Source organism: Perognathus longimembris, chromosome 4 (genome assembly GCF_023159225.1).
Source record: "Perognathus longimembris pacificus isolate PPM17 chromosome 4, ASM2315922v1, whole genome shotgun sequence".
NCBI lineage: Eukaryota > Metazoa > Chordata > Mammalia > Rodentia > Heteromyidae > Perognathus > Perognathus longimembris.
In genome coordinates, this window is record NC_063164.1 from 62,273,705 (window position 1) to 62,301,031 (window position 27,327).

The 27,327-nt window shown below is 34.6% G+C and overlaps 1 protein-coding gene across 19 annotated transcripts in view; it reads left to right on the top strand.

Annotated features, from left to right (window-relative positions):
• Window positions 1-27,327, top strand: part of Baz2b (bromodomain adjacent to zinc finger domain 2B) — a 300,548-nt gene that overhangs the window by 243,942 nt on the left and 29,279 nt on the right. For 10 of the 19 annotated variants that reach the window (XM_048345362.1, XM_048345361.1, XM_048345358.1 and 7 more), the window contains 10 exons: window positions 1,896-1,961; window positions 3,618-3,683; window positions 5,481-5,525; window positions 5,760-5,792; window positions 7,035-7,100; window positions 16,396-16,536; window positions 20,145-20,399; window positions 21,230-21,444; window positions 22,827-22,901; window positions 24,577-24,820. In XM_048345362.1, the coding sequence (XP_048201319.1) occupies window positions 1,896-1,961; window positions 3,618-3,683; window positions 5,481-5,525; window positions 5,760-5,792; window positions 7,035-7,100; window positions 16,396-16,536; window positions 20,145-20,399; window positions 21,230-21,444; window positions 22,827-22,901; window positions 24,577-24,820 (1,206 nt within the window). The remainder of the gene's footprint in view (window positions 1-1,895; window positions 1,962-3,617; window positions 3,684-5,480; window positions 5,526-5,759; window positions 5,793-7,034; window positions 7,101-16,395; window positions 16,537-20,144; window positions 20,400-21,229; window positions 21,445-22,826; window positions 22,902-24,576; window positions 24,821-27,327) is intronic. The other 9 variants (XM_048345359.1, XM_048345375.1, XM_048345367.1 and 6 more) reach the window with 2 other exon arrangements.

A 27,327-nucleotide genomic window follows, 5' to 3' on the forward strand; every position in this document is an offset into this window, starting at 1 on the left:
TTTTGAATAGGAAGTTTTAATTTTATGCCCTGCCATACACACACACACACACACACACACACACACACACACACACACACACACACACACACACACACACACACACACACACAATAAGAGGCTTTGCTAAATGGAATTTCAAGGGTCAGGGCAGATACCAGTAAACTTTTACATTTTGATAGATTGAGAGTACTTAAGCCCAGATTAGTTTAACAAAGATATTCTGCGTGTCTCAGAACATAAGAGAACAGTGGATGACTTTTGCTGATTTGAGGATGTACTACTGTTAAGTCTTTTAAAGTTCAAGAGCAGAAATATTAGATCAGGAATATGTTTTCTTAGATTTCACATTCTAATCCAAATAAATACTTGAAATATGAATCAAACACAGCTCTGGAAACTTTGGGAAAAATACAAATTGAATTAGGAAATTTCAGGGTTTCTAAAGAGAATTATGAATTTATTTTCATCAATGCCAATTTTTGGCTTAAAAAAGGCTATTTAAACATGAAATTGTTAATAAATGCTAATAGCATATAATTCTTAGCAAAATTTAGGTGACTACTAAATTACAATAAATAACCACTAGCTAGTTCATTAAATTTGTATATTGTATATACCAACTATATTAGGTAACTAGTTCTTTGGATTATAAATTGAAATTAATCCAGCAAAAATGTTGCATATTATTATTTATTTATTTATTTAATTTTTTTTGCCAGTCCTGGGCCTTGGACTCAGAGCCTGAGCACTGTCCCTGGCTTCTTTTTGCTCAAGGCTAGCATTCTTCCACTTGAGCCACACAGCGCCACTTCTGCCCATTTTCTATATATGTGGTACTGGGGAATCGAACCCAGGGCTTCATGTATACGAGGCAAGCACTCTTGCCACTAGGCCATATTCCCAGCCCAGCATATTATTTCTTGATAGACTTGCTGTAGTATTTAAAAGCAATGACATTGTTATGCAACATGTGAAATAAATTTTAGAATTAAGAAATAGTTATAATCTTTCATGATTATTTCACTATTTACTTTTTAAAGCATTTTGTATTTGATCATGACCAAGTGAGAAATACTGCATTGTATTTTATATAAGAAGAGCTTGTATGAAGCTGGGCTCTGTTGGCTCACACCTATAATCCTTGGTATTCAGGAGGCTGACATCTGAGGATTGTGGTTTGAAACCAGCCCAGGGAAAAATCCATGATACTTACCTCCAACAAGAAACAAGAAAGGAGAAGGGGAAGGGGAAAGGAAGGTTGTATAGCTCAGGATTATTTAATATATGTCAGTAACACAGAATTACCTTTACGTTTTCTAACTCTGGAGACACTTTTTTCTTTCTTTCTTTCTTTTTTGCCAGTCCTGGGCCTTGAACTCAGGGCCTGAGCACTGTCCCTGGCTTCCTTTTGCTCAAGGCTAGCACTCTGCCACTTGAGCCACAGCACCACTTCTGGGCATTTTCTATAAATGTGGTGCCGGGGAATCGAACCCAGGGCTTCATGTATACAAGGCAAGCTCTCTTGCCACTAGGCCATGTTCCCAGCCTGACACTTTTTAAAATACTATCTGTCCTTTATTTATTTTGAACTATTTTTTGTGATTGCCAGTAGTCCTAATGAGTTTTTCAAAATATATAAATTTAATAAAGTGTGATTTAATCTGCTTTCTGTATATAAGTTTAGTACTTTCATTTAATACATTATGAGAAATTGTATAAAATACTATAAATCTAAGACATGAAAGTAAATATGACCTTAAAATAAGTAATTAAATTTTGGGATTCAGCATGGGTGATATTTGACAATTTTGTGCTTACATCTTAAATTATTTGATTACAGTTAATTTTCTAGACATTTAGTTTTATTATCTAAAATTATATTCTTTCTGCAGGAAAAAATTAAAAGAATACAGCAAATCAGAATGGAAAAAGAACTTCGAGCTCAGCAAATTCTAGAGGTAGAATTCTTAAATTTAATATAATTAACATAATGCAAGATGTTAAAAATGTGCAAATGAAATTTTCTCTCACCCATATAAATTAATATACCTGTCAGAAATTCTTATTAAACTAACATTTTCTTTGAATCTTGTTTAGCAAGCTCTACTAATCCTAGCAGTAAAATGCCAGGAAATGAGATAACATAAAAAATAGAAGAAGGAGAGCTTTTAAACAGCCAGTACAGTTGTCATAGCAGTTCATATGCAAAAAGTCTTGTTCTGTACTTTTAGCAAAGGGCTTACAGATATTTTCTTTTAACCTAGAAAATGTGTTTATAAAAGTAAACACTCCAAAAGTAAAATTAAGATTTAAATGCAGAAACATGTTTAATAGTTATGTTTTCTGATTTCCAGCATCCCTTTTTTCCCTGCAAGCTGACTAAAATTAGGGATACAGGACATATGTTGGCAACAGCAAAGTAGCCGTGATGAGAGCCCAGAAAATAGAGAAATCCTACAGCTAGCATATACAGAAATGCAATGCCTAGCAGGAGTTTGTAATCTGTTAGTTGAATAGCAAGCAATTTTCAACACCTTAAGAGTTCAAAGGCATAACTCTATCAAATTATTCAGTGTAACTACTGGTATTCACAATAATTTCCCTGAGTCATCAAGAGAAGCCAAATTATGTTTAGTATTCTGCATTTAAACAGGCATGTGTCTCCAGATTATTTCCATCTAAAATAGTAAAAATACAGTTTTAATATTTAAAATTGTCTAAAAAAAAACACAACAAAAAACCTCTCAACTGTTCAGGGAACTTCTGCTTTATAAAAATGCCTGTTCCCTGAAGCCTCCAGATAGCCCTGGTTTTCTGTTATGTTTGTATTTTTTTCCTTCTAGAAGTAAATACATATCTCTTACCTACTTCAAATAAATGTGAAAACTTTCAAATAAAGTTTTCCTGTCTTAAAGTAAATTGACAAGCACTACTAGACAGTTATAAAGGTACTAGATGGTGAGTGATGTTAACATAGACTTAAGGGCCAAAATGTGCTTCCTAAAGTCATAAATGTCCATTGTACTAGGAAAAAAAAAAAGAATGAAGTAGCCATAAACGCAGAGATGAAGAAAATCAGATTTAATGTTTCACTTAATAGTTAGACCCAAATCATTGATGTCTTTATCTAAATTGTCAAATATTAAAAGAAATTTAAAATAAAGTAGAAATGTACATTTTAAAATGTATTACTGATTTTAAACTGTATGTTTACCAGTGAAGATCAATCCTTTCTTCTATTTTACAGAGATTACATTTTTTATTTTTATGGTCAGGATAAATGGCAATAAATAATCATCATTTTTCTGTGATTAAAGTTGAAGATAAAACAGCATAAACACTCAGTTATTTTCGGTTTTTATCACTTTGTAGAAGAAAACTGTCATGTTCTTATGAATTTAGAACTTTCGCATATCCTACTGCTAATCTATAAAGTAGAAATAAAATGACTTTATGTTAAATATGTTGCCTGAGGGAAATCTGTACATGTCCGTATATATGTCACATATTGTTTTGTACCTTGTAAGGCATGTAGCTTCATTTCAAGTCTTGAGATTATTTGCAAGTTGTAGTGGTGCTGTTGCATGACTTTGAGACCTGTTTTGCATGCACAGGCTAAAAAGAAAAAGAAGGAAGAAGCGGCAAATGCCAAATTATTGGAAGCCGAGAAACGAATAAAGGTTAGTTTAGATGAGAATCAGAGTTTTTATTTAAAAAAATAAAAACTATGTTACATAGCATCGACTGTGTGAACAATGTAGCTTACCTCACAGTAACTATTTAAAAATATATTTAGCAGATCCAACTGTGTAAATGTGTGCTTTGATTTATATGTTATATTGTGTCTATAATTCTTTCATTTTTATTATACAGGTTTTATGTAGTACTTTGTGCGCTGTAAATATGAGATCAAACCAGAAATGCAAACTATTGCATAACACCTGTATATAATTTTTGCTTGATAAGAATGACCCCTGCCCAACCTATTTTGTCATTTATGTTTGTTTCAAAGTATGTCTGAAATCTGATTCTCCCCTTATAACTCTTCCCTTTGTTAATGTCCCACAACTGTTTTATGTATTAAATGTGAAAAGTGTAGACGAAATATGGTGGTTGATATAATCCCAGAATTTGGAGGTTAAAATGGGAGGATCTGGAAATCGAGTCCAGCCTGGGCTATACGGTTCCAAAAAGGACATTAATTAATTGAAGGAAAACAAGCATACAAAAACGAAACTATCAGTTTATTTGCTAATAATGAAATTAGACATTGCTGATTATTATAAGTTAAAGTGTTTTGATTTTATGACATAAAGTATAAGAAAGATGTTCCATCCCTTTCCCATATACCCTTACCTTCCACTTTGGATGACTAAATACTGAAAGGGACCCAGCTGAGCTATACTGGCTAGAAATAGCACCATAGCTACACCTTATAAAACCAGAAACCAGTTATCTTTTCCTTGGGCTGAGAGGGCAGGGTGGTGCTGGAGATGCAGCCAGGGCCTCACACATGTAATCCACAAGCTCTACCTAGCTAACCTCCTCCCCTCCCACCCGTTTGTTATCTTTTTTTTTTTGCCAGTCCTGGGCTTGGCCTCAGGGCCTGAGCACTGTCCCTGGCTTCTCTTTGCTCAAGGCTAGCACTCTGCCACTTGAGCCACAGCGCCACTTCTGGCCGTTTTCTGTATATGTGGTGCTGGAATTGAACCTAGGGATTCATGTATAGGAGGCAAGCACTCTTGCCACTAGGCCATATTCCCAGCCCCATTTGTTATCTTTTAAGCATAAACTTCCTTATTCCAAACAACCCATTTTATATCCACCTTAATTTAATATTTCATCTATACTTTATAAAAATAGTAAACAGTAATAGTCTAGAATTTTTTGCACTTAGCCCTGTCCCCTTGAGATTATGCCATGATCCATAGGTCAGTATAAAAATCTTAATATAATCACCAATCTTTTGTTTTTCATGTAAAAATTAAATAGATGCTGTTAATACAGTGGTATATTTGGTAGTTTATATTTAGAATGTAAAAGAATCCTAATCAGCTGATTTGTTATACCATAAAGTATCAAATTAATTTAAAATTAATTTTATTTAAATTAAACTAAAAGTTCATAGGTGATTTGTGTCTGATATGCTTCAACAGCCTAGATAGTTTAATGAATATTAATTTAGTGTGTGGCTCATAGTGTACGTTGAACATATGCTGACTTGTAGGTTGAATTATCTACTGAAGAGAGATCCTTGCTACTATATCATACGGTTTTTATATATTAAGTATTAGGTAGAACCACAACAAATTCACTTGTCATTTTACAAGTTAAAAAATGGATTGAGCAGTGGCAATTTTGTGTGGTTCAATCTAACAGAGACTACAAACATCTCAGTTAAAGCAAGTTTTTGATACTTACAAGTATGTTCTAAATATTCCCTAAAAATCATATATTAAAAGTTTCTTATTTTTAAGGAGAAAGAAATGAGAAGACAACAAGCTGTCCTTCTGAAACATCAGGTCTGTATGAAGTTAGTTATATCACAGTTGTACTTGGTCATTTGCTTAAAACTATTTGGGGATAATCTTTAAATTTTTTTCTTTAAATTTTCTGATGAAATTCCTGCTTAAGTTTTTCCTTCATCTTACAGTTTATTGCCTTGCTTTGGTATAGGGTGTCTTTGGGGGGTTTTAAATTGGTTTTATGACTCTGTGATTTCTGTTTCATAATATTGTGCCAACTCTTTCTACCAGGAGTTGGAGAGGCATAGACTAGATATGGTATGGGTATGTTTATCTTTGTACATCTAACACCGCATTGTGATTTGGTTGTGATATGGTTGTCATAGCAATGCATAAAGTCTAGCACTGGCTGCTGTCATTACATACTGCTGCATGGCTTTACAGCACAGTGCATTGCATACATCTGCTTGTCTGTCTATAAAGAAGTATGATATGTCTCTAAGATTTTTCATTAAATTACACAATAATTAAGCCTTAAAGAAGACTGGTGTCTAAAATTGAATATTACTGATGTCACAAGAAAAGTTTGGATCACAATAAGACAATTATGGCCCATGTTCTCCCATCACCGTAGATGCAAAACTGCCATTGACTATAATGGGAGTTTTGAATTTGCTTGATGAGAGAATATGAAATATGTTCTTGTTTTACAGACAAATTTTAGAAATATCCCTTTGAGGGACCAAATATATTTAAATTAAAATCAATTTAAATTAATTATGTTAAGGTAAAATTGTTATTAATATATTTAACTTTAAATAAAATTGCTAAATTAATCTTTAATTTCATACTGTGCATCTTAAATTACACCTACTGGACCATGGTACATCTTTTGTAACTTTAAACAGTGTACCAATTGACAGACATCAGTAAATAGGAATGTTACCATTCATTCGTGTTTGTATGTGAACCAAGACTAGTTTAACTCTATAAATTCCTTTTTAAAAAAATTTTTTTTAAAAAACTTTCTAATTTGTTGGTGATTTATTGGATTTTCAAAATAATTTTGTACTTGAAGTAAATCTAACCAATTCCAAAACCATAATACAAAAATGAATATAGATCAATTTCTGCCTGATCTTAAAATGTAAGCACAATACAACTTTCAGTTCAATTGGCTCTTGTAAGTATTTGTGGTTTTTCTAATAGCAGATGTAAAGTAACTGACCTGTTCCAGCCAACCATTATGCTTTTTGTTCTGCCAGCTTTTGAAGGAGCATCACAACTGACCATAAGTAAATCTGTATGCTTCCGTTTACACTGTCTCCATGTTCATTGCTTTACCTTTTTGCTTTTGATTGTTCTTGTATTTGCTTTCTAAACCTGAACTAAAACATGCACAGACTGGCCATTCTTGTCTTATATTTAGTATTTACTGTGACTTGTCTATAAATGCTAAACATGCTATATTGAGTTTTTTTTTTTGTTGTTGTTGTTGTTTTCCATTTGAAGTTCAAACTTTAAACTATGGCTGAGTTATGCTCCTAATTTTATCTGGCCTAATAGGAACGAGAGAGGAGGAGACAACACATGATGCTTATGAAAGCTATGGAAGCTCGTAAGAAAGCAGAAGTAAGTTTGTGTTTCTAGAAAAATACTACCTTATAAATTATTTTTTTCCTGAAACATTAGCCCTTTTACTCACCATATTGCTTTGTCATAATTTACTAGCTTTCATAAACAGACCAGAGGTTAAAGATACTAACTGTGTTAGAATAAACGAATGGAAGAAGTTTTCAAATATATGTGTTAATTTGCCTGGCTGATTTTTTAAATTATCTTTTGTAAATGTGTTAAATATCATTGGTTTGAATCAAACTGTTCTGTAACCAGAGTGTCACAAATTGAATATTACAGTGTGCTTATGTGTCCTAATTCAAATACAAATTATTCCCATGTGGTCTTCTGCCCTCAGAATAGAATGTTCCTTAGCATTCTATGTATAAAACTAGGCCTAAGTAATTTCCTTAAAATAAACTTTTAACAGATAATTCAGAAAAAGAGAATTATGTATGTCAAACCTATTTGGAATTTAACAGAAGTCAGTTGAAGATTAAAATAGATGTTATAAAGGAATGGATTCTGCATTAAGACAGTTGCATAGAGAGAACTATAGCCATTATAACCAAGACTTTAGAGGTTGACTCAGAGTCACATGCTGGCTCTGCAAACAAACACAACTTAACTCTTTTTTATTTCCATCTCTTTTCTTTTTGTTGTCCATGGGGATTTTTTTATTTTGTATTGGTTTTTGTTTTTTGAGACATTATCTTGGAAGGGAAGCCCGAATTGACCTGGAACTCTCTACATCTCCCAGCCTGGCCTAGAACTCTGTTAATTCTGTCTATGCCTCACAGGTCCTGGAATGAGAGGTGTCTATGACCATGTTTGGCAAACTTTTTTTTTTGCCAGTCCTGGAGCTTGAACTCAGGCCGTGGGCACTGTCCCCAAGCTCCTTTTTGCTCAAAGCTAGCACTCCACCACTTGAGCCATAGCGCCACTTCTGGCTTTTTTTTTTTCTGTTTATGTGGTTCATCCAGGGCTTCATGCATGCTAAGCAAACACTCTACCATTAAGCTACATTCTCAACCCTGCAAACTATTTTTTTAATGAAGTAATGGTACTTAAACTGAGATAAGCTTTTAATGAGAAAATATTTTTGGTGGACATCTATCTTCTGATGGAACCTTTGTCTAGCATGTGTAAGGTTCCAAAGTCTGACTCTAGCACCATAGACTTTTACACACACACACACACACACACATACACACACCCCACACACCCCCCCCCCTCTTTAACCTAGAATCAAGATCTCTGTATTTTTGTCTTAGCTGAGATGTATATTTACAAGACAGATTGCTGGTTTGTGTGCACATGTGTACTGTTTTGGAACCTGGACATTTTAGCCAAGTTCCCCAAATTTGGGTACTGCTTTTAATACTTTCCAGCAGATATATAACCTTTGGCATTCATCCATTAAATCAAGGTATTCCTAACTCATGTGGCTATAGTGATGCCTATGTAGATGTGTGTTAATGTGTGTGTGTGTGTGTGTGTGTGTGTAAAGCTGTAGAATAATGTTTGGCACTACCTCATACTTAGAGTTGCTTAGATCTAGAGTAGGCCTAGCAAGATCCTTAGACACAAAGGCGAGTACTAACATAGATTACCTCTTAACTTTCTTCCAGTCATCACTTTGTTAGTTCACTTATTAAACATTTGTCCTAATGCTTTCCCTATTACATTTATTTCCTAACCTGTTGCTTTTCTGGTTCTATTGCTTTCCTCTGTACCTAACATAATAATGGAGTCTGTGCATTTACATACAGAATAATGCCCGTAAAATGATTACCAGGGAACAAATTGGCATGGCCGTACTCCTCATTCCCTTCTAGAGGCATCCTGGTGATCATCACTGTAGACCTGTGAACAGGACTACTCCCAAACTGAGTAACTGTATCAGTCCTCCTGACTTTAGATTGTGTTCCTCTAACAGGCACTGCTATCAACAAAGTATTTTTTTATATGAAGTTATGTAAAAATATTCCAATTTTTTATTTGTCCTTTTTTCTGAGTAAGTACTTATTGTCAAAGTGATATACAGAAGGGTTCAACAAAATATTTTTAAACTTTCATAGACTACTTCAATGGCGAGCCATCAATTCCTTTGAAAAAAACAAAAAAAGTAATAATTGTATCAAATATATAAAGCTTTACAATGTTAAGCAATTAACAAGGTGTGGTTTTTCAAGTAATTTTTAAATTTCTTTAATTGATTAAAATTAAAAACTATACATATATTCATGGGTATTATGTGATATTTCAATACACGTTTTGCATTGTATAATGTGTAAATTAGGTCATATATCTTCTTAAACACTTATCACTTCCAAATCCTCCTGCTTTTTGAAATATATAGTACATTATCATTATCTACATTCCACATGAGTGAAAATATGTAGTACTTATCTTCTTTGCCTGGTTTATTTTGTTCAGCATAATCATCTCCATTTTCATCCACAAATAAGAGAATTTCATTCTTTTATGTCTGCATACTAGTCTGTGCTGTATAATATGAGCCACATTTTCTTTAGGCATTCATTTGTTAAAATAGACACACAGCTTACTTCCTGGCTATTGTGTTACAGTAGATGTGGGAGTGCAGAGATCTCTTCACATATTCACTTCATTTCCTTTGCAGTCCTTTGCAAATTATGAGGCTGATTTTTTAAAAAATGTAATTGATCCAAACTTTGTCCCAGCCTTTTACATCAATTTACACTGAGTTATTTAGCAAGCTATGTGTGCTCAAAGCCTGAGTTCAAATCCCAGGAGTGGTGTGTGCACACACACTTTTGCACACACACACACACACACACACACACACACACACACACACACACACACAGAACAAACCACTACAAAGACCATATGATATTTAGGATCAGTTCAACATTGTCAACAGCTAATGTCTACATAACTTTAATTCCTTTAGATTTTTATTACATTGTGAAAAAGGCAGTAGGATAAAATGTAAATGTTGCAAGTATTATTTAAAGAATTAAGAGGCTGAAATATAAATTCCTTTCACATTAATTAAAATATCCTGTAACATCTGAAATGATTCTAAGAAACTCCTTGTCTATCACAGTAAACAGGAAGTACAAATACTATCTGTAAGATATTTTTAGTGTACACTATACCTATCTTACTTTTGACTCACTATTATCTCAATGCATTTTTTTTTTTTTTGCCAGTCTTGGGGCTTAAACTTGGGGCTTGAGCACTGTCCCTGGCTTCTCTTTGCTCAAGGCTAGCACTCTGCCACTTGAGCCACAGTGCCACTTCTGGCTTTTTCTATATATGTGGTGCTGAGGAATTGAACCCAGGGCTTCATGTATATGAGGCAAGCACTTTACCACTAGGCCATATTCCCAGCCCTTCAATGTATTTTTTAATGAAATAGATTCAAAATTACTATTGGTTCCCTAGCTTAATAAAACTGTAGTCATTTTGTTACATAAAGCTATAATTAGTTTTAAAATCTGATATATATATAATTTTGTCATATTAATTCAAAATAGCCATTAATAAACTTGTAGCATAGTATAAGAACTAACGGTTGTTAGCCTACACAATTAAAAACAGCGTATTTGCCTGTATGATTCAAGTGAATATGAAAATACCTGTTATTATCATATTTATCCTTAGAAACAAGATTAGTTTAAACAACACAAGAAAGCAACATTTTATTTATTCATTTATTTATTTATTGTGTGGTTTTTTTTTGTTTTTTTTTTTTGCCAGTCCTGGGCCTTGGACTCAGGGCCTGAGCACTGTCCCTGGCTTCCTTTTGCTCAAGGCTAGCACTCTGCCACTTGAGCCACAGCGCCACTTCTGGTCGTTTTCCATATATGTGGTACTGGGGAATTGAACCCAGGGCTTCATGTATAGGCGGCAAGCTCTCTTGCCACTAGGCCATATTCCCAGCCCCAACATTTTATTTTTTTAATCTCCTATTTTAGTTGTAGAAACTTCAACTATACCAATTACAAATTTATAATCACTCATATAAACTGCATAACCAACCATAGTTATACAGTAGCTTGTTTTCTATGTCTTGTCAAGGATCAGTAAAGTACCAAAGGTTGTTAAACATGTATCTATCACAGAATGACTGTGTTAGCACTTCAGGAAACAGACCCATACAATGAAAGACAGGATTTCCATTCCAAAGTGATCTAATAAAAAATAATTTGGAAGTAGAAAAAAGGCTTAATCCCTCAGTGATTCTAATCATGGGAATATTCCATAATTCTATATTCATTCCAGCTATTGTGTAGTGAAAAATAAAAATAAAAAGTAGACTTGCACATATAGACATTTGAAAAGAAAATTGCTTTTCAGTTAAAGGCACAGGAAATTTATTAAAACAGCATTTATATAAATGTACTTTATTTCTCTTTTAAAGTTAAATTGCCTCAACCCAGGCACTGGTAGCTCATGCCTATGATGATAGCTACTCAGAAGGCCTAGATCTGAGGATTGCAATTTGAAGCAGGAAAGTCTATGAAACTCTGATCTCCAATTAACCACTTAAGAGCCAGAATGAATGTATGGCAAAAAAGTAAGGAAGAGTGACCAGACTCTTGAGTTCAAACCACAGTAATAACATAAGAAAGAAGAGAAAGAGAGAGAGAGAAATTATATCGCCTGCCTTAAAATGTAAAAATATAAATATAAAACTCATTTTATATTAATTTTTTATAGACTTTAAATGTCACTTGATGAAATAGATTTTGGAATGTATTCTTACTAAGTATATAAAAATCCCTCATCTGATGTGAAATTTGACAACTTCGATTTAAAACTAAGAGACATTTATGTAAATGTAGCTATTCTACATGACATTTGAAGATAGTTAATCTTTTTATTTTATTTATTTTTATTTATTTATTTATTTATTTTTTGGCCAGTTCTAGGCCGTGAACTCAGGGCCTGAGCACTGTCCCTGGCTTCTTTTTTGCTCAAGGCTAGCACTCTGCCACTTGAGCCACAGCGCCACTTCTGGCCATTTTCTGTATATGTGGTGCTGAGGAATCGAACCCAGGGCCTCATGTATATGAGGCAAGCACTCTTGCCACTAGGCCATATTCCCAGCCCCGAAGATAGTTAATCTTAAGTACAGAATTTTTAATAAAATATTTTTATGGCATTTAAGAAAAGAAGGTTTACTTACCTTTTAATGCAATTATTTTCTACCTATAAAATATAAATGCCTTTAATGCTTCCTCAGTCATGTGATTCATAATATGCCTTTGTTTTAGGTTAATTTTCATAATATATCACATATAAATAAACTCATTTTGAAGAATAAGTATTCTCATATTTAATATGTAACCCATAAAAGACTTCATTTTTATTCTTTGTCTCATATAACTTGCTCCTATTATTATTCATCTTTACACTTTATTTTTCTACACCCTGAGGTAAAACCTTTAAATTTTAAGTTATATTTGTGTCTTTTAAATTTGAACACAAGATTCTATTTTTTAAAAATATTCTCTATGTTATGCCCAGAACAACCACCTAAGGGACCCAATAGAATGGTAAAGTTCAAAAAACCACAAGCTCTTTGTATTATGGTCTATAAAAATGGCATGTTTTACAGTTCTATAGGTTGTAAACTTTACAGTATTAGCTCATTGTACTAGATTCGCTCTTTATGCCTTAAACATATAGTTCTAAAACAGAGTAAGTTAGGTTATATGTTTGTTATTGTACTGTAGAATGTTTGGAAAAACTATTATGCTATTAGAGACCCTAAATAATCTTTACATGAGTGAGCTGATTTTTAGCTTTTTATCTTATGCATTTTTATTTTTTTAATTACTTATTGTCAAAGTGATCTACGGAGGGGTTACAGTTACATATGTTAGGCCATAGGTACATTTCTTGTACTGTTTATTACCACCTCCCTCTTTCCTCCTCCTCCTCCCCCTTCCTCTCTCCCCCCTCCCCCTGCCCCATGAGTTGTTCAGTTGGTTTACACCAAATGGTTTTGCAAGTATTGCTTTTGGAGTCATTTGTCTTTTTGTCCTTTGTCACTCGCTTTTTTTTTTTTTTTTGGCCAGTCCTGGGCCTTGGACTCAGGGCCTGAGTACTGTCCCTGGCTTCTTCCCACTCAAGGCTAGCACTCTGCCACTTGAGCCACAGCGCCGCTTCTGGCCGTTTTCTGTATATGTGGTGCTGGGGAATCGAACCTAGGGCCTCGTGTATCCGAGGCAGGCACTCTTGCCACTAGGCTATATCCCCAGCCCTGTCACTCGCTTTTTTGATATTCCCTTTCACTTCCCTAGTTCTAATACCAGTATATACAGTATCCAGTGTACTCAGATGAGATACAGTGATAGCGTGGGTACAACCACAGGAAGGGGATACAAGAGGATCATCAACAAAAGAAGCTACGGTTTTACATAGCATATTGAAAGTAATTACAACAGTGATATAACGCTCTTCCATAACATGGAGTTCATTTCACTTAGCATCATCTTATGCGTTCATAAGGGCTCTTGTGATCCTCTGCTATGACTAGCCTAAACCTGTGGTAATTATTCCCTATGTGGGAGAACATAGAGTCCATGTTTCTTTGGGTCTGACTCACTTCACTTAGTATTATTTTTTCAAGTCCTTCCATTTCCTTACGAATGGGGCAATGCCATTCTTTCTTATAGAGGCATAAAATTCCATTGTGTGTATGTACCACATTTTCCTGAGCCATTTTCCTACTGAGGGGATCTGGGTTGGTTCTTATGCATTTTTAACTGTTAAGAATAACCCAGGATGGGCACTGGTGCCTCATGACTAGAATCCTCACTATTCAAGAGGCACAGATTTTGTCTTAATAGGCCTCCAACTGACCAGAGGATGGGAACAAGATCTGGGGGTTGTAGTTCAAAGCCAGCCTGGTTAGGAAAGGCCATGAAACTCTATCTCTAATTAACCACCAAAAAGCTGGAAGTAGAGCTCTGGATCAAGTGATAGAGCATTAGCCTTAAGCAAAAAGCTCGTAGACGGTGCCCAGGCCCTGAGTTTAAGCCTCAGGACCAACAACAACAACAAAAAAGAATACAAATTTGTTAGTTAATAGGTAGATGTTTCAACTTTAAATGAAATTGTATTTATTTATTTTTATAGATGTGCTGTTCCTTAATTTATTTTAATGTGTTCCTAATGTGAGGCAATAGGGGCTGGGATGTAGCTCAGTGGCAAAGCGCTTTCCTAGCCAGTGCAATGTCCTGGGTTCAATCCCCAGTACCAAGAAAAAAAAAAAAAAAAAAGTGAGGCAACAGATTAAGTATCCTCAAATCAAATTCTAACATAAACATTTTGCCTAAAAATAAAACTACATTTTAAATGTACATCACTTTGACAGTAAATTAATTAATTAAGAAACACCCAAACCAACAAAACAAACAAAAAGATAGGCTTTTACTAACTTTCTCAGGCTGGTCTTGAACTTGAGATTCTCTTGCCTCTACCTCCTGAGTACTGAAGTTACCTATATATACTATTACAACCTGCCTACAAAAATGACATTTCAGTGCTAACATCCTTGCCAGCATTGGTTTTTGTTTCCTTGGAAGTAGCCAGTTTGGCCACTCAGCATTCTGTCTATCTCAGTTCTTTCAGTCCTTGCCCAGCAGTTAATCACCCTGTGGGAGGGGGCCAGAGGCTAGAGCTATTGAATAAACCAAGGACTTGGGCCCAGAACTTCTATGTCCTGCCCTACAACACACCATGCAGAGTTAGGAGGCTGATTCCATAGACCAAGTGATGTGGAAGTTTCAAGCTCTTGTTTTTGCAGTGACCTTCAGGCTGTGGGACTTGCTCCTTGCCATAGAGTCCAAGGCTATGAGCCACTTCATTCTTCACTACCCTGGCTGTCTGCTTGCTTCTCATCGGGTCCATGTCAACCATGCTCCTTCTGACTAACTCTCATAGCTGTCTCCTGCCCAGATACTGGCTGGGAGCTCCCAGTACCCCCTACTGCTATTGTTCCTTGTTCTCAGGTGGGGACTGATTCCTCCTGTTTCCCTGTGCTTTTCAGCTATCCCTGTCACCATTTTGGTGATGGGGATTCTTTTTTTTTTTTTTTTTGCCAGTCCTGGGCCTTGGACTCAAGGCCTGAGCACTGTCCCTGGCTTCCTTTTGCTCAAGGCCAGCACTCTGCCACTTGAGCCACAGCACCACTTCTGGCCATTTTCTGTATATGTGGTGCTGGGGAATCGAACCGAGGGCTTCATGTAAAAGAGGCAAGCGCTCTTGCCACTAGGCCATATCCCCAGCCCCAAGGATTCTTTTTGATATATAAGAATAAGGTAAGGATACTGGTATTAGGACAGAAATTTTCTTAATTTCTTCTGATAATACTTTTCCTTATAGCAAGCACAAAAGACAGTTATTTCTATATTATTGATACTGCCAACCTTCTCTTGTGGTACAGGGTTTTGAATTCAGGGGTTGTGTTGCTCTTGGTAGACAGGTTTTCCCTTCGGTTATTTTTCAGATTTCCCATGGAAGTGGGATTACAGTTGTACCCCACCATGCACCCTTTATTTGTTCAATTGGGAATCTCACTAACTTTTTTTTTAAATCCAGGCTGGTCTTGAACCAGGTCCTTTTTCTTAGCTGGAATTACAGGCATAGGATACCACACCCAGCAATCAAAACACTTTTTGAATGGTCTTAGATTTACCTTCAGACTTGGCATCCTACGTTCTCTTAAATGGTTTATGGTAGTAAATAGTATCTCTCATCCCAAGTATTGTTTTAGACCAGATAATCCATGTTGGCAGAAATGCTTCTGCCAATCCACACAGTACTTTCCGGCTGTGCAGCCTCCTTTGCTTCCTATAGCCACATATATTTTGCTGATACTTGTCAAATTTGTTTTGGAATAGTTGCTCATGTGTATTTTATGTACCTCTTCTTAGTAATATTTGATCCTTATAACCTGTCAAAAGGTTAAAACTATTCATGAAGACAATAAACATAGTCTTCCTTGAATCTAAGCTTGATATTAAGCATTATAGAAGCATGGTAAATTTTTTTTGTTTTACTTCATATTCTTAAGATATACTGTGTGATTATGTCATAAGATTATTTTGAAGTTTAAAGAGTTAAAATAATGAAAGCAAATAAATCATTGTTATATTCTAAATTTATTGTACCAATGGTAAATTTATTTCTAAAATATTTTTCTTCATTGAAATATATATTTTGATCACTTTAAGTTTCAACTGGAGTTTTTTTCAAACATTTTAAATGATTAAAGAGAATTTTCATGCCTGATTTTCTTTTGAAGGAAAAAGAGCGGTTGAAACAAGAAAAACGTGATGAGAAAAGACTAAATAAAGAGCGTAAACTGGAGCAACGAAGATTAGAACTAGAAATTGCAAAGGAGCTAAAGAAGCCAAATGAAGACATGTGCTTAGCAGACCAAAAGGTAACCTATTTCTGAAGGTTATTTCAGAAACAAGCTTGATTTTTTCTTGATTTCTTTGCTAGAGCTACCACTGTGAAAGCCTTTCATTTTTGTCTAGCACAATGGACTTGCATATGTAACATAAATTATTTCTCTTGGATTGCCACCAAGATGGAGTTCTTATGCTGACAATAGCAATTCTTATTATATAATTGGAGCTTTGAATACTTTTTTTCAAGTTTACTTTATTGTTATTATAGAGGTGATATACAGAGAGGTTACATTTATATGTGTCAGGTAGTAAGTGTATTTCCTTTCCCACAGTGTCATCTGTTCCTCATTCTTTCCTGTTCCCTCCCTCCCATCTCCACCCATGAGTTATATAGCCCACTTTCATCAATGTCTACTGTGTTCCTCTGCTGTACTTTTTCATCTTTTTTCCTCAGATTCTGTGCTCTCCCTCCATTCCTTCCTATAGATATCAACACACCTTTTAATTTTAGTGGATAACTGTAGAAATCTGCAAAGAATAACCTCAGAAGTAGATATAGATAGCACTTCCATGTTTAATTTGATTCTTCCCACGTATTCAGGCATAGAAAGATCTAACTTGTCAGGGCCCATAGAGCTTTAAATAAATGTACACCTCCAGTCCTTTAGTCATGGTAGCTAACCTTTATAACTTCATGTTAGGAGCTAAGAGAAGATAGGAGTTCTTTCAATTATATGATTTCTTCTAGTTCTCAAAATCACTAGGAACCAGTATTTATCTTCATTTACAGATGATAAAACAGACACAAATTACTTAAGAAATTTTCTGTGATTACAAAGCTTGTGTTCAGGCCACAATTTATAACACTTTTGAGTACAAGCTGTTTATCATCTTGAAAGCCCCCCAAATGGTGTGCCAGCACAGCATCCCATATGTTTCTCTTTTATGTTGCTTTATAGATGTGTAATGTTGTAAGGTATAAAAGTAGAAATTTAGCTCATGCCTATAGTCCTAGCTACTCAAGAGGTGGAGATATGAGGATCTCAGTTGAAAGCCAGCCAACACAAGAAAGTCTGTGAGATTCTTATCTCTAATTAACCACAAAAAGCCTCAAGTGGTAGAGTGTAGCCTTGAGCAAAAAAGCTCAGGCATAATGCCCAAGCCCTGAGTTCAAGTCCCAGGACCAGCACAAAATTTTAGAAAAATAATAAAATAATCTTGGCAAGTGACATGAGATGTTAAATTTTTCGGAGTAGAAATCAGTTTTAGTTTTATTACTTCTAGTTAACGACAGTGGTACTCTTGTAAATTATAACAATAATACATATATTCTCTTTACTAATACTCTATAATATATTATTTTATTTAGTCTGTACCGTTTATATTTACTTATACACTACATTCACCTGGTGGCTCTCTTCCTTGACTTAAACTCCTTAGTAATGTGCTTAAACTTTTGTGCCATAGTGAGACTTTAATTATGTTGATATAGTATTTATTTATATAGCATAGATGTTTTTCAATAAAAATGAAAATATATCTACAAGTTTTATTTGAATGTTTAAATTTTCTAAGAAGAAACTTTAATTTCCTGTAGCCCCATTTGTCAGTTCTTGTTCCCATTCTCTGGTTAGCTGGAGGCCAATTCAGAAAAAAATTTCCCTGTGCTTATAACTTGCAGAGTTCTGTCTACACTTTCTTGCAGTAGATTTAAAGCTTCAGGTCCTACTTTGAATCTTCCATCCATTTGGAGTTGATTTTTGTACAAGATGAAAGCTTAGAATCAGTTTCAGTCTCCTGCAAAGAGATAACTAGTTTTCCAGCAGCATTTCTTGGAGATGCTACATTGTCTCCATTGTAGGTTCTTGGCTTAGTTGTCAAAAATTAGCTGGCTATGGCTGTATGCTTTTATCTCTAGGTGTTCTATACTATTCCTTTGATTTTACAGTCTGTTTTTGTGCCAGTACCAAACTTATTTTTTTTGTTTGTTTCTTTTCTTTTTTTTTTTTTTTTAAACTATGGTTCTGTGGTATAATTTGAAGTCTGAAATTGTGATTCCTACAGTGGTCATCTTGTTACTTAGAATAACATTTGCTATTTGGTGTCTTTTGTGCCTCCATATGAATTTTGGGAATGATTTTTCTAAATCTAATTATATTGAATCTGTAGATTACCTTAAGCACTATGGCAATGCATTCCCTGAACATGGGAGGGCTTTCCATCTTCTGATGTCATCTTCTATTTTTTTCTTCAAGGTTTTATATTTTCATGGTTAAATATCTTTTATATCCCTAGTTAATATCTAGACATTTTACTATTTTCAGGCTATTATGAATGATTTCTTTCTCAGCCTATTCATTGCTGTCATATAGAAAAGTTACTAGTTTTTGAGTATTGGTTTTATATCTTATATTTTTAATTTTTATTTTATTTATTTATTGATGTATTTTGCCAGTCCTGTGGCCTGGACTCAGGGTCTGAGCACTGTTCCTGGCTTCTTTTTGCTCAAGGCTAGCACTCTGCCACTTGAGCCACAGCGCCACTTCTGGTCGTTTTCTATATATGTGGTGCTGGGGAGCCTAAGGCTTCATGTATATGAGGCAAGCACTCTTGGCACTAGGCCATATTCCCAGCCCCTTCTCCTATATTTTTGATGTTCTTGGTGGACACTGTAGGGTCTCTTAAGTATAGGACCCTATACTTACAGGATCATTAGCAAATAGGAATGATTTGACTCTTAGTCCTCTATTTGAATCCCCTCAAATTTTCTTTCCCTGCCTATGGCTCTGACTAGGAATTCTAGTACCATATTTAAAAAGAGTGGGGACAAAGGAACATTTTTAACACAGCCCACAAATGGAAATTCTGTAAGTCATTTATTTTTCCTATTGAAATTTAAAGTACTCCCCCAAAATGTTTTTAATTTAGATTAGCTATTTACTGAATTTTATATGTTTCTTACTAGTATCATAATTTAGTCATTAAGGTGTTAACATGTGAACATATTTGAGAGGTTGTGACAGATAGCTAATTTTACTACCGAAACTCATATTAATGCTTCACCAAATACAGGGCAACCTAAAAATCTCTAGTTTCATTGTAATTAGTTTCACATTCGTCATGAGTCATAAGGCAGACCTAATCATTTATTTACATTCATTAGCTATGGATGGTACCATTCTCTCCATCCAGAAAGTCAGTCTGCAGATGAATGTTGTTATTTTCTGGGCAACCAAAATGAGTATGGATATTAAATGTCTCCATTATCAGAAGAAATCTGTACATATTCCCCTACTAAGTATATCTATGATAAAGTACTTTTGAAGGCATATTTCTTATTTTTCTAATTTTTTCAATATGCAACCCATAATTTATTAATATGGGTTAATTCAAGTCAGCACTTTTTTCAGAGATGAACTTCAGTTCATATGAAGGTCAACCAAAGTTACTGACCATTACTTATGTTTAAGACACTGTGCCTTGTATCATGGAGGTTACAGATATGCCAAGGTAACTTGGCATCCAAGGAGAAAAACACTAGTCAATACAGGGGCAAGAAAGATAACAAACTTTCTTTTAGAAAGTAAACCATAACTTTTGGAAAGTATTTAGAATTTGATTCATGTTTTATTTTCAGCCTTTGCCAGAGTTGCCTCGTATTCCAGGACTTGTTCTCTCTGGAAGTACATTTTCAGACTGTCTCATGGTGGTGCAATTCTTACGAAACTTTGGTAAAGTGTTGGGCTTTGATGTGAATATTGATGTTCCAAACCTGAGTGTTCTTCAAGAGGGATTGCTAAATATAGGGGACAGCATGGGTGAAGTCCAAGACCTGCTGGTGAGGCTCCTGTCTGCTGCTGTGTGCGATCCAGGTCTAATTACAGGATACAAGGTAACAACTACAAAAACCAAAATGTAAAAGTTGTTTTAAATGTCTACTATAAGTGCATTTATAGCTATAGTTACCGTAATGGCAGAAGATGTTATAGAGTGACCATATTTTTCCAAATAACTCTTGGGTAAAATTCAAATGTAGACTTTCATTAGTTTATACATGGTACAAATATAGAAGAACTTGGTTGTAAACATAGACCTTTCTCAATTCTTTTTTTTGATTCTAGCTTTAGACTATAACCAAGCTCATTTAAGGAAATACCTAAGTGGCATTTATCAAAACCATAATTCATAAGGCAGCTAGAACTTCTTTGTGCCTTCTGACATTATACTGTATTGCTTCATTCAATCATTGTGAATAACAGGGGCATTTAACAAGACACCTATAGACAAGCAGATTAAGAATTTATTTTGCATTTGGGTGTAGTGGTACATTCCTATAATCCTAGCTACTCTGCAGGGAAAATCAAGAGGGGAGGATCATGAGTTTGAGGCCAGCCTGTCTCAAAGAAGGCTTGCTAGATTATTTAAAATTTCTACAACCTACCAGCATACATGCTTTCTATTTTGAAGATGAAAATTATATCAGTAATATATATGGTCTCTGTGTGACTTTAAACCAAGAGTTTGAAGAAGGAACAGAACAATGCATGTTCTTGAATGTTTGTCTATAATCCGTTGCCTATTTTTACCTCCACCTCAAAACTGTGAATAAAGCTCTTGTCAGTAATATCTAGAACATATAAACAAGTATTGTTACTTGTTTATAGTAATTGTTTACTATGAAAGGTTATGACAAATAGTGACAAAAATACCAAACTTTTATAGGCCAAAACAGCTCTCGGAGAACATTTGCTGAATGTTGGTGTGAACCGAGACAATGTGTCTGAGGTTTTACAGATTTTTATGGAAAATCACTGTGGACAAACTGAGCTCACTGAAAGCCTGAAGACCAAAGCTTTTCAGGCTCACACTCCAGCACAGAAAGCTTCAGTCCTGGCTTTCCTGATCAATGAATTGGCATGCAGTAAGAGTGTGGTGAGGTAAGCACACATGCTGGGGTTTTCTGGTGATTCTTTCCTGCTTTAAATGTGTCATCACAGAGGAAGACACCTTGCTCATAGAAGATTTATTATAGATTAGACCAAGAAGAAAGTTATAAGTTCTTACTCATTCAGAGACAACCACTAATACTTCAATGTATTTATTAAAATACATTTGCCCTTTAAAAATATATAAATTTTGATACATTGCTTTTTGCAATAATATATAATATCTTAATGTATTTCTTTGTCCTTTATTGGGAAAAATTAGGATTTTGCTGTATTTACACAGTCAATAGGCTTTGCCCCTATTTTGTTTAATAATTTTGTTCTGTATTTACTGTATTATTATCTATATTAAATAGATAGATAAATGTATGGATAGTTCTTTTTTGCTTAAATTCTAGAATCATTCACCATGTAGAAATCCATAATCTTTCTTTCTCTAAAATCTTTGAGGACAGATGACTACTCAGTTTTCCTTGGTAGCTATAGAATTAGCCAGGCAGAATTAGTTTTATGCTAATAAGTTCTGCACTCTATCTAGTATTTGTTACTTCTGAAATTCTAAATTGGTACTCAAGCATTTCAAGATCTGTGAACAAATTTATGATCATGCTGCTCTTCCTATGAATTATTTTACAGATTTTAATTGTAGTGTTACTTTCAGTCTTTTACTTTTTTAGAAGAAAGATCAACTCAAATACTCATAGCCACATGATTCTAACATTGTTGGACATATTCATTTCTCTGTACATATAGTAGCCTTGATACTATACTGAAATAATTTTGTTTTTGCTATTCTGTGGCAATATCCTAGAATGTAATAATACTTAAGTTTTATAATTTTATGAAAGAATAACTTTATTAAGTGTTTTTTAAAATATACATGTACATTGATGCATAAAGTCAGTGTAAGTAATAGAATAATAATTTCTACCTTAGAAAGAGAAAGCACCATTGTCACCTATTACTATCACCAGACATGATATTCTTAGCATCTGTTTGGACACTTATGTTCACACTCAGATATTGTGTGACTATAGGCATCTTAAATGCACTTAGGTAAATATACATGTGTTCTGCTCTTTTGCTTTGGTTTTGGAATTATCATACCTTAAAAATTATGTAAACCAAAATGGAATACTCAAAGGCAATGGATAGCTAGTTCCTTCCTTAGTTTAATGTGGACATATGGTGAGTTTCCTAATACTAATGTTGTATCCACTGAAATCACCATTTCTCAACATAAATGTGCTTGCGTGTATAAACACATATGTCCAAATAGTGATAGGAGGTAAATTGTATAATTTTATTTACAAATATACGTTACATTTCATAAATGGATTGATTTGTGTCTTAATACCTTTTTGTATTGGCAGTGAAATTGATAAGAACATTGATTATATGTCAAACTTGAGGAGAGATAAATGGGTAGTTGAAGGTAAACTCCGCAAGTAAGTCCTGTTTGTTAATATTAATGTATTTTTTTCTTTTATACAAGTTGCTAGTAGGATACATGAACTACAAAGACATAATATAAACTACTTTTTCCAAGGGAAAGGTAATGTTTAGCTTAGATGTGGTATGAAATTAAGTAAACTCAATGCCAGAATCTGCAATGTATGAAAAATATAATGAGATTTGTTGATTTTAGATGCTTAGAAATTAGAACAATTCTCTTTCAAGGAAGTTATGCAACCCAACTTTCTTTTTAAAATTTTTTTTTATATTGTAAAGGTGATATACAGAGGTGTTACAGTTACATTAATCAGATAACGAGTACATTTCTTTTTGAACAGTGTCACCTCTCATTTTCTCCAGTCCCCCCAGCTCCTTCCTCCCTAAGTTATATAGTTCATTTCCAACATTGTATCTAGTGAGTATCACCTTTTGTCCCACTATTTCTGTGTTTCTCCTTACCCTCCCCAAATCAGATAAACTTACATACAAGACAAACAGTACAGAAATAAAAAAGCAACAAAACAGGAAGAGCAAAAAACAAAAAATCACCAAAAGTAAAATAAAAAACTTCCTGTTTCCATTTCTTGGAGTTTATTTCAATAAAGAGTTTGTTTTGATAAACCTGATGTTCAGGTTATTTTGTCATAAATATAAACTGTGTAGAACTATCCTTTTTCCTTAATGACTTTAATTAAAATATGCAATTACAGAATCTATCCATATCTGTTCAAGATTAAAACTTAATTATTATCTTGAGAGGCTATAATACAATAAAATTGTTCAACCTCTGTGTTAAGAGAATAGTTTAACCAGGCATGGTGACACATGCTTATAATTGTAGCACTCCTAAAGTTGATGCAGGAAAATTGAAAGTTCAAAGCCACCTTAGACTACATAGTAAGACCCATAAATTATTATTATTAATAAAAAATTATTATTATTCCCATGAATTAGAATTTATTAGTAGAAATTCTTTGTTTCACCTGGCTCTTTTTTCCCTTAACTAGAACCTGACTGTGTAGCCCAGTATGGCCCCAAACTCTCATTCTTTCTGCCTCAGCCTCCAAGGGGCTGCGCTGTGGGTATACACACACCAGCATGTCTGGCCTAACCTGGATTCTTTTTGAAACAAAATTTATAAGCAATACTAATACTAATACATAAACTACTCAAAAAATCATTCTTTGTTTTTGAGGAGATGCGTCATTTAAAATCATGTTTTACTCTTTAATATCAAGTTCAAAAAATAAATACAAGAAAAATAGGATAGTTTCTTTACATTAATTTGAACTGAAATTTGCATGAAGAGTATAATTTAACCATTGTTAGAATTTATCTTTTCAGTCTTTATAGTTGCTTTATAATCACCCAAGTATAAGAATAGCTTGAAAAATAATGTAATAATGTTTGGCAATACAGTTCCTAAATTTCCTTAATCCTGTTTTTTAAATTCTGATTTGCTTTTTCAAACAAGGTCTTCACTTGCTATATATCCCAGGCTCGCTTGAGCTCCAGATCTCCCTGTCTCCAATACTGCTTCTGAATTATATTGTTTATTGTTATTGGTGTGGTCTTTCCTATGAGAGGCATATTTTGCTTAAAACATATATGATTCTGTTTCTCAAATATGTACCTACTTAATATCATTGTCTCTTGCAACACTTAAAGGCTTAGAATCATCCATGCTAAGAAAACAGGCAAAAGAGATGCCTCTTGTGGCATTGACCTTGGAGAAGAGCCGCATCCCCTGGGCACACCCACTCCTGGGCGCAAGCGGAGAAGGAAGGGAGGAGACAGTGATTATGATGATGATGATGACGATGATAGTGATGACCAAGCTGATGAGGATGATGAGGATGAAGAAGATAAAGATGACAAAAAAGGGAAGAAGACTGACATCTGTGAAGATGAGGTAATCAGATTTAGGTTGATTTTTTTTTTTTAAGACTTATGCTGAAAAAACAACATGGAATTTGGAGTCAAACAGATTTGTACTTCAATTCAATCTTGTCATTTGTCTCAGGTTCTTTATCTGAAAAGTAAAATTTTTTGTTCTTCTGTATTTTGTCTTGCGTTGCAGTGCTTGGGATCTATCTTGAGGCCTCACACAAGTGAGGGCTGTCATCCCATCCTGAAAAATGAATATTAGAAGTCATCTTATAAATGTTTGTGCTGAAGTTAATGATGGGTAGCCAGCCTATACACAGAACGCAACCTAGACCAAATAAAAGGTTTTCTTTGTATGTACAGCCACGTGTGTGATGATATTCACCAACACGTGTATGACAGTTTTCCCAATCAGGATACTTTATATAAGCATACTATATGATACTGATGTGGTTAAGTCATCTAACAGAATATGTCTCAGAATTTATTACCATCATTAAGTGACACATGATTATAATTTCTTCAGAATTCACCAGAAAGTTCTAAAAAGCTTAATTTCAGGTTTCTCTCTCATTCTATTAACACTTCATATCTGTAAAAGTATTGTCATATTTAGTGACAATGGTGTATTTCTCAAATAGCAGTCTCTAGTTCTAGAGAATTTCAGTGGAAGGTGAAGAAGATACTGGACATCCCCTCTCAACTTGGTCTCACTGATGATTTGTAAAATGAGAATACAGTGCTCAAACCAGTTTGACAGGGGAGGGTATTTACAGTTTGCGTGGCTATACACAGAAAGGGCATTTAGATTTCCTGAGAATTAAACTCATGGACAATGTTTCTGAACCAAATAGCTAAGTCTTTTCCACCTTTGGGTGAATGTTAATCTTGGGAAGAATCTAAAGAAGTATGTCCCAGTCAGGGGATCAGCATGAGCCGAGGGTTCATAAGTTTGAAACCGCAGTGAATTTGATCAACTCAGCGAGGAGTGTCATACAGAAGAACAGAGACCTAACAGGGGTCCAATGAATCATGATAACAGATTTGATTTTTAAATGTCTCATTCTAGCATCTTTATGGGGATTAAAAATAGAGTAACACAAGTTCAGAGGTGCAAAGATTAGCCATAAAGTATTGTAAGAGTTTAGATAAGTTATGAGAGGTCTGAAACTAGAGCAATGGCAGTTGGGATGAAGTAGGAAAGGACTCAAGTATTTAGGAGAAGAATGAGGAAGATTTGAATATGTACACTGTGTAGGTGGATGAGGGGGAAGACTGCCTGATAACTATCTGCTTTGAGAGACTGCATGTTCTGTTGCTTCCAAGATAGGGAAGTCAGGCATGTGGTAAATAGATGACTGGAAGGAGGAGGAGTTAAGAGGACAGATAACTGAAGACAGGAAATGTCAGTAGATTTATTTCAGACATGTTGAATTCAAAGTAACTGGATAAAACTTCACTAGTTGGTTACATTTAGAACCTGAATCCTGAAGAAAAAGTTAGTCTTGAAAACACATGTCAGAATGCTGTTAGCACATAGAAGAAGTTTCAGATTATGACATGAGAGAGATTACACAGTAGGATTGGTTGCTAGTATATTCGGGCTGGGACCCTATTCAACAGAAGTTCAGAAAGCTCATTGTTCTAGAAGCAACAGTCAGAGAGGTAGGAGAGTTCTGTATTTGCACATCCTTGTCTTCTTCCAGGTTCAGTGATTCATTTGGATGATTCACAGAAGTCACTATGCACATGGGCATATAATTATGAACTACTACACAAAAGGAAACAAAGCAGTTAACTAAGAATGTATGTGGGGAAGTCCAGAGAAAAACAACTGAATACTTCCAAAAGTTTTTCTCATTGAGTCACACAGGATGGACTTGCTTCAAACCCAGCAACAATTTACATATGTATAATGTTGTCTATGAAGGAAGGAAATGAATTAGAGATTCAGGGCTCAGTTTCCCTTTTGTTTTGTTTTGTTATGTTGTAATTGGGGACAGTCATTTTTAATTTTGGACATGTGTAGCATGTGCCAACATTCTAGACTCTCTGAAGAAAGGCAGTTAGTTGTTCATCATAAATAGTTTAGATTCTGTGAATCTATTTTATCAGTTAGCATGCAGCATGCCTCCTGCATTCCAACTTCTCAGATGCCAGCCAAAGCCCAACCATGAATGTGAACTATTCAAAGCAGTCAAGTTTACTATGTTGTCTTTTCTATACTTGTAATAATAACAGAAATCAAGAAAATTAAACATTTCAAAAAGGAGACACTAATAATATTAAAGCAGTGAGAGGCTAATGTGTAAGGATTGCAAGTGTTTATTGCATTCCGCAACATGGAGGTCGTTGGTAACCAGTTTCATTATATGAATGATAGCAGACCCCAGGGAAACAATTGAGTAATAATCAGAAGACTTTCAAACACACTTTAGAAGAAAGTAGTTCCTTGAGGAGGACAGAGAGCTAAGGATTTTACAGATGTGAAAGACATGGTTTTTGGCTAAAAGGAAAAGAGTCAGTAAATGT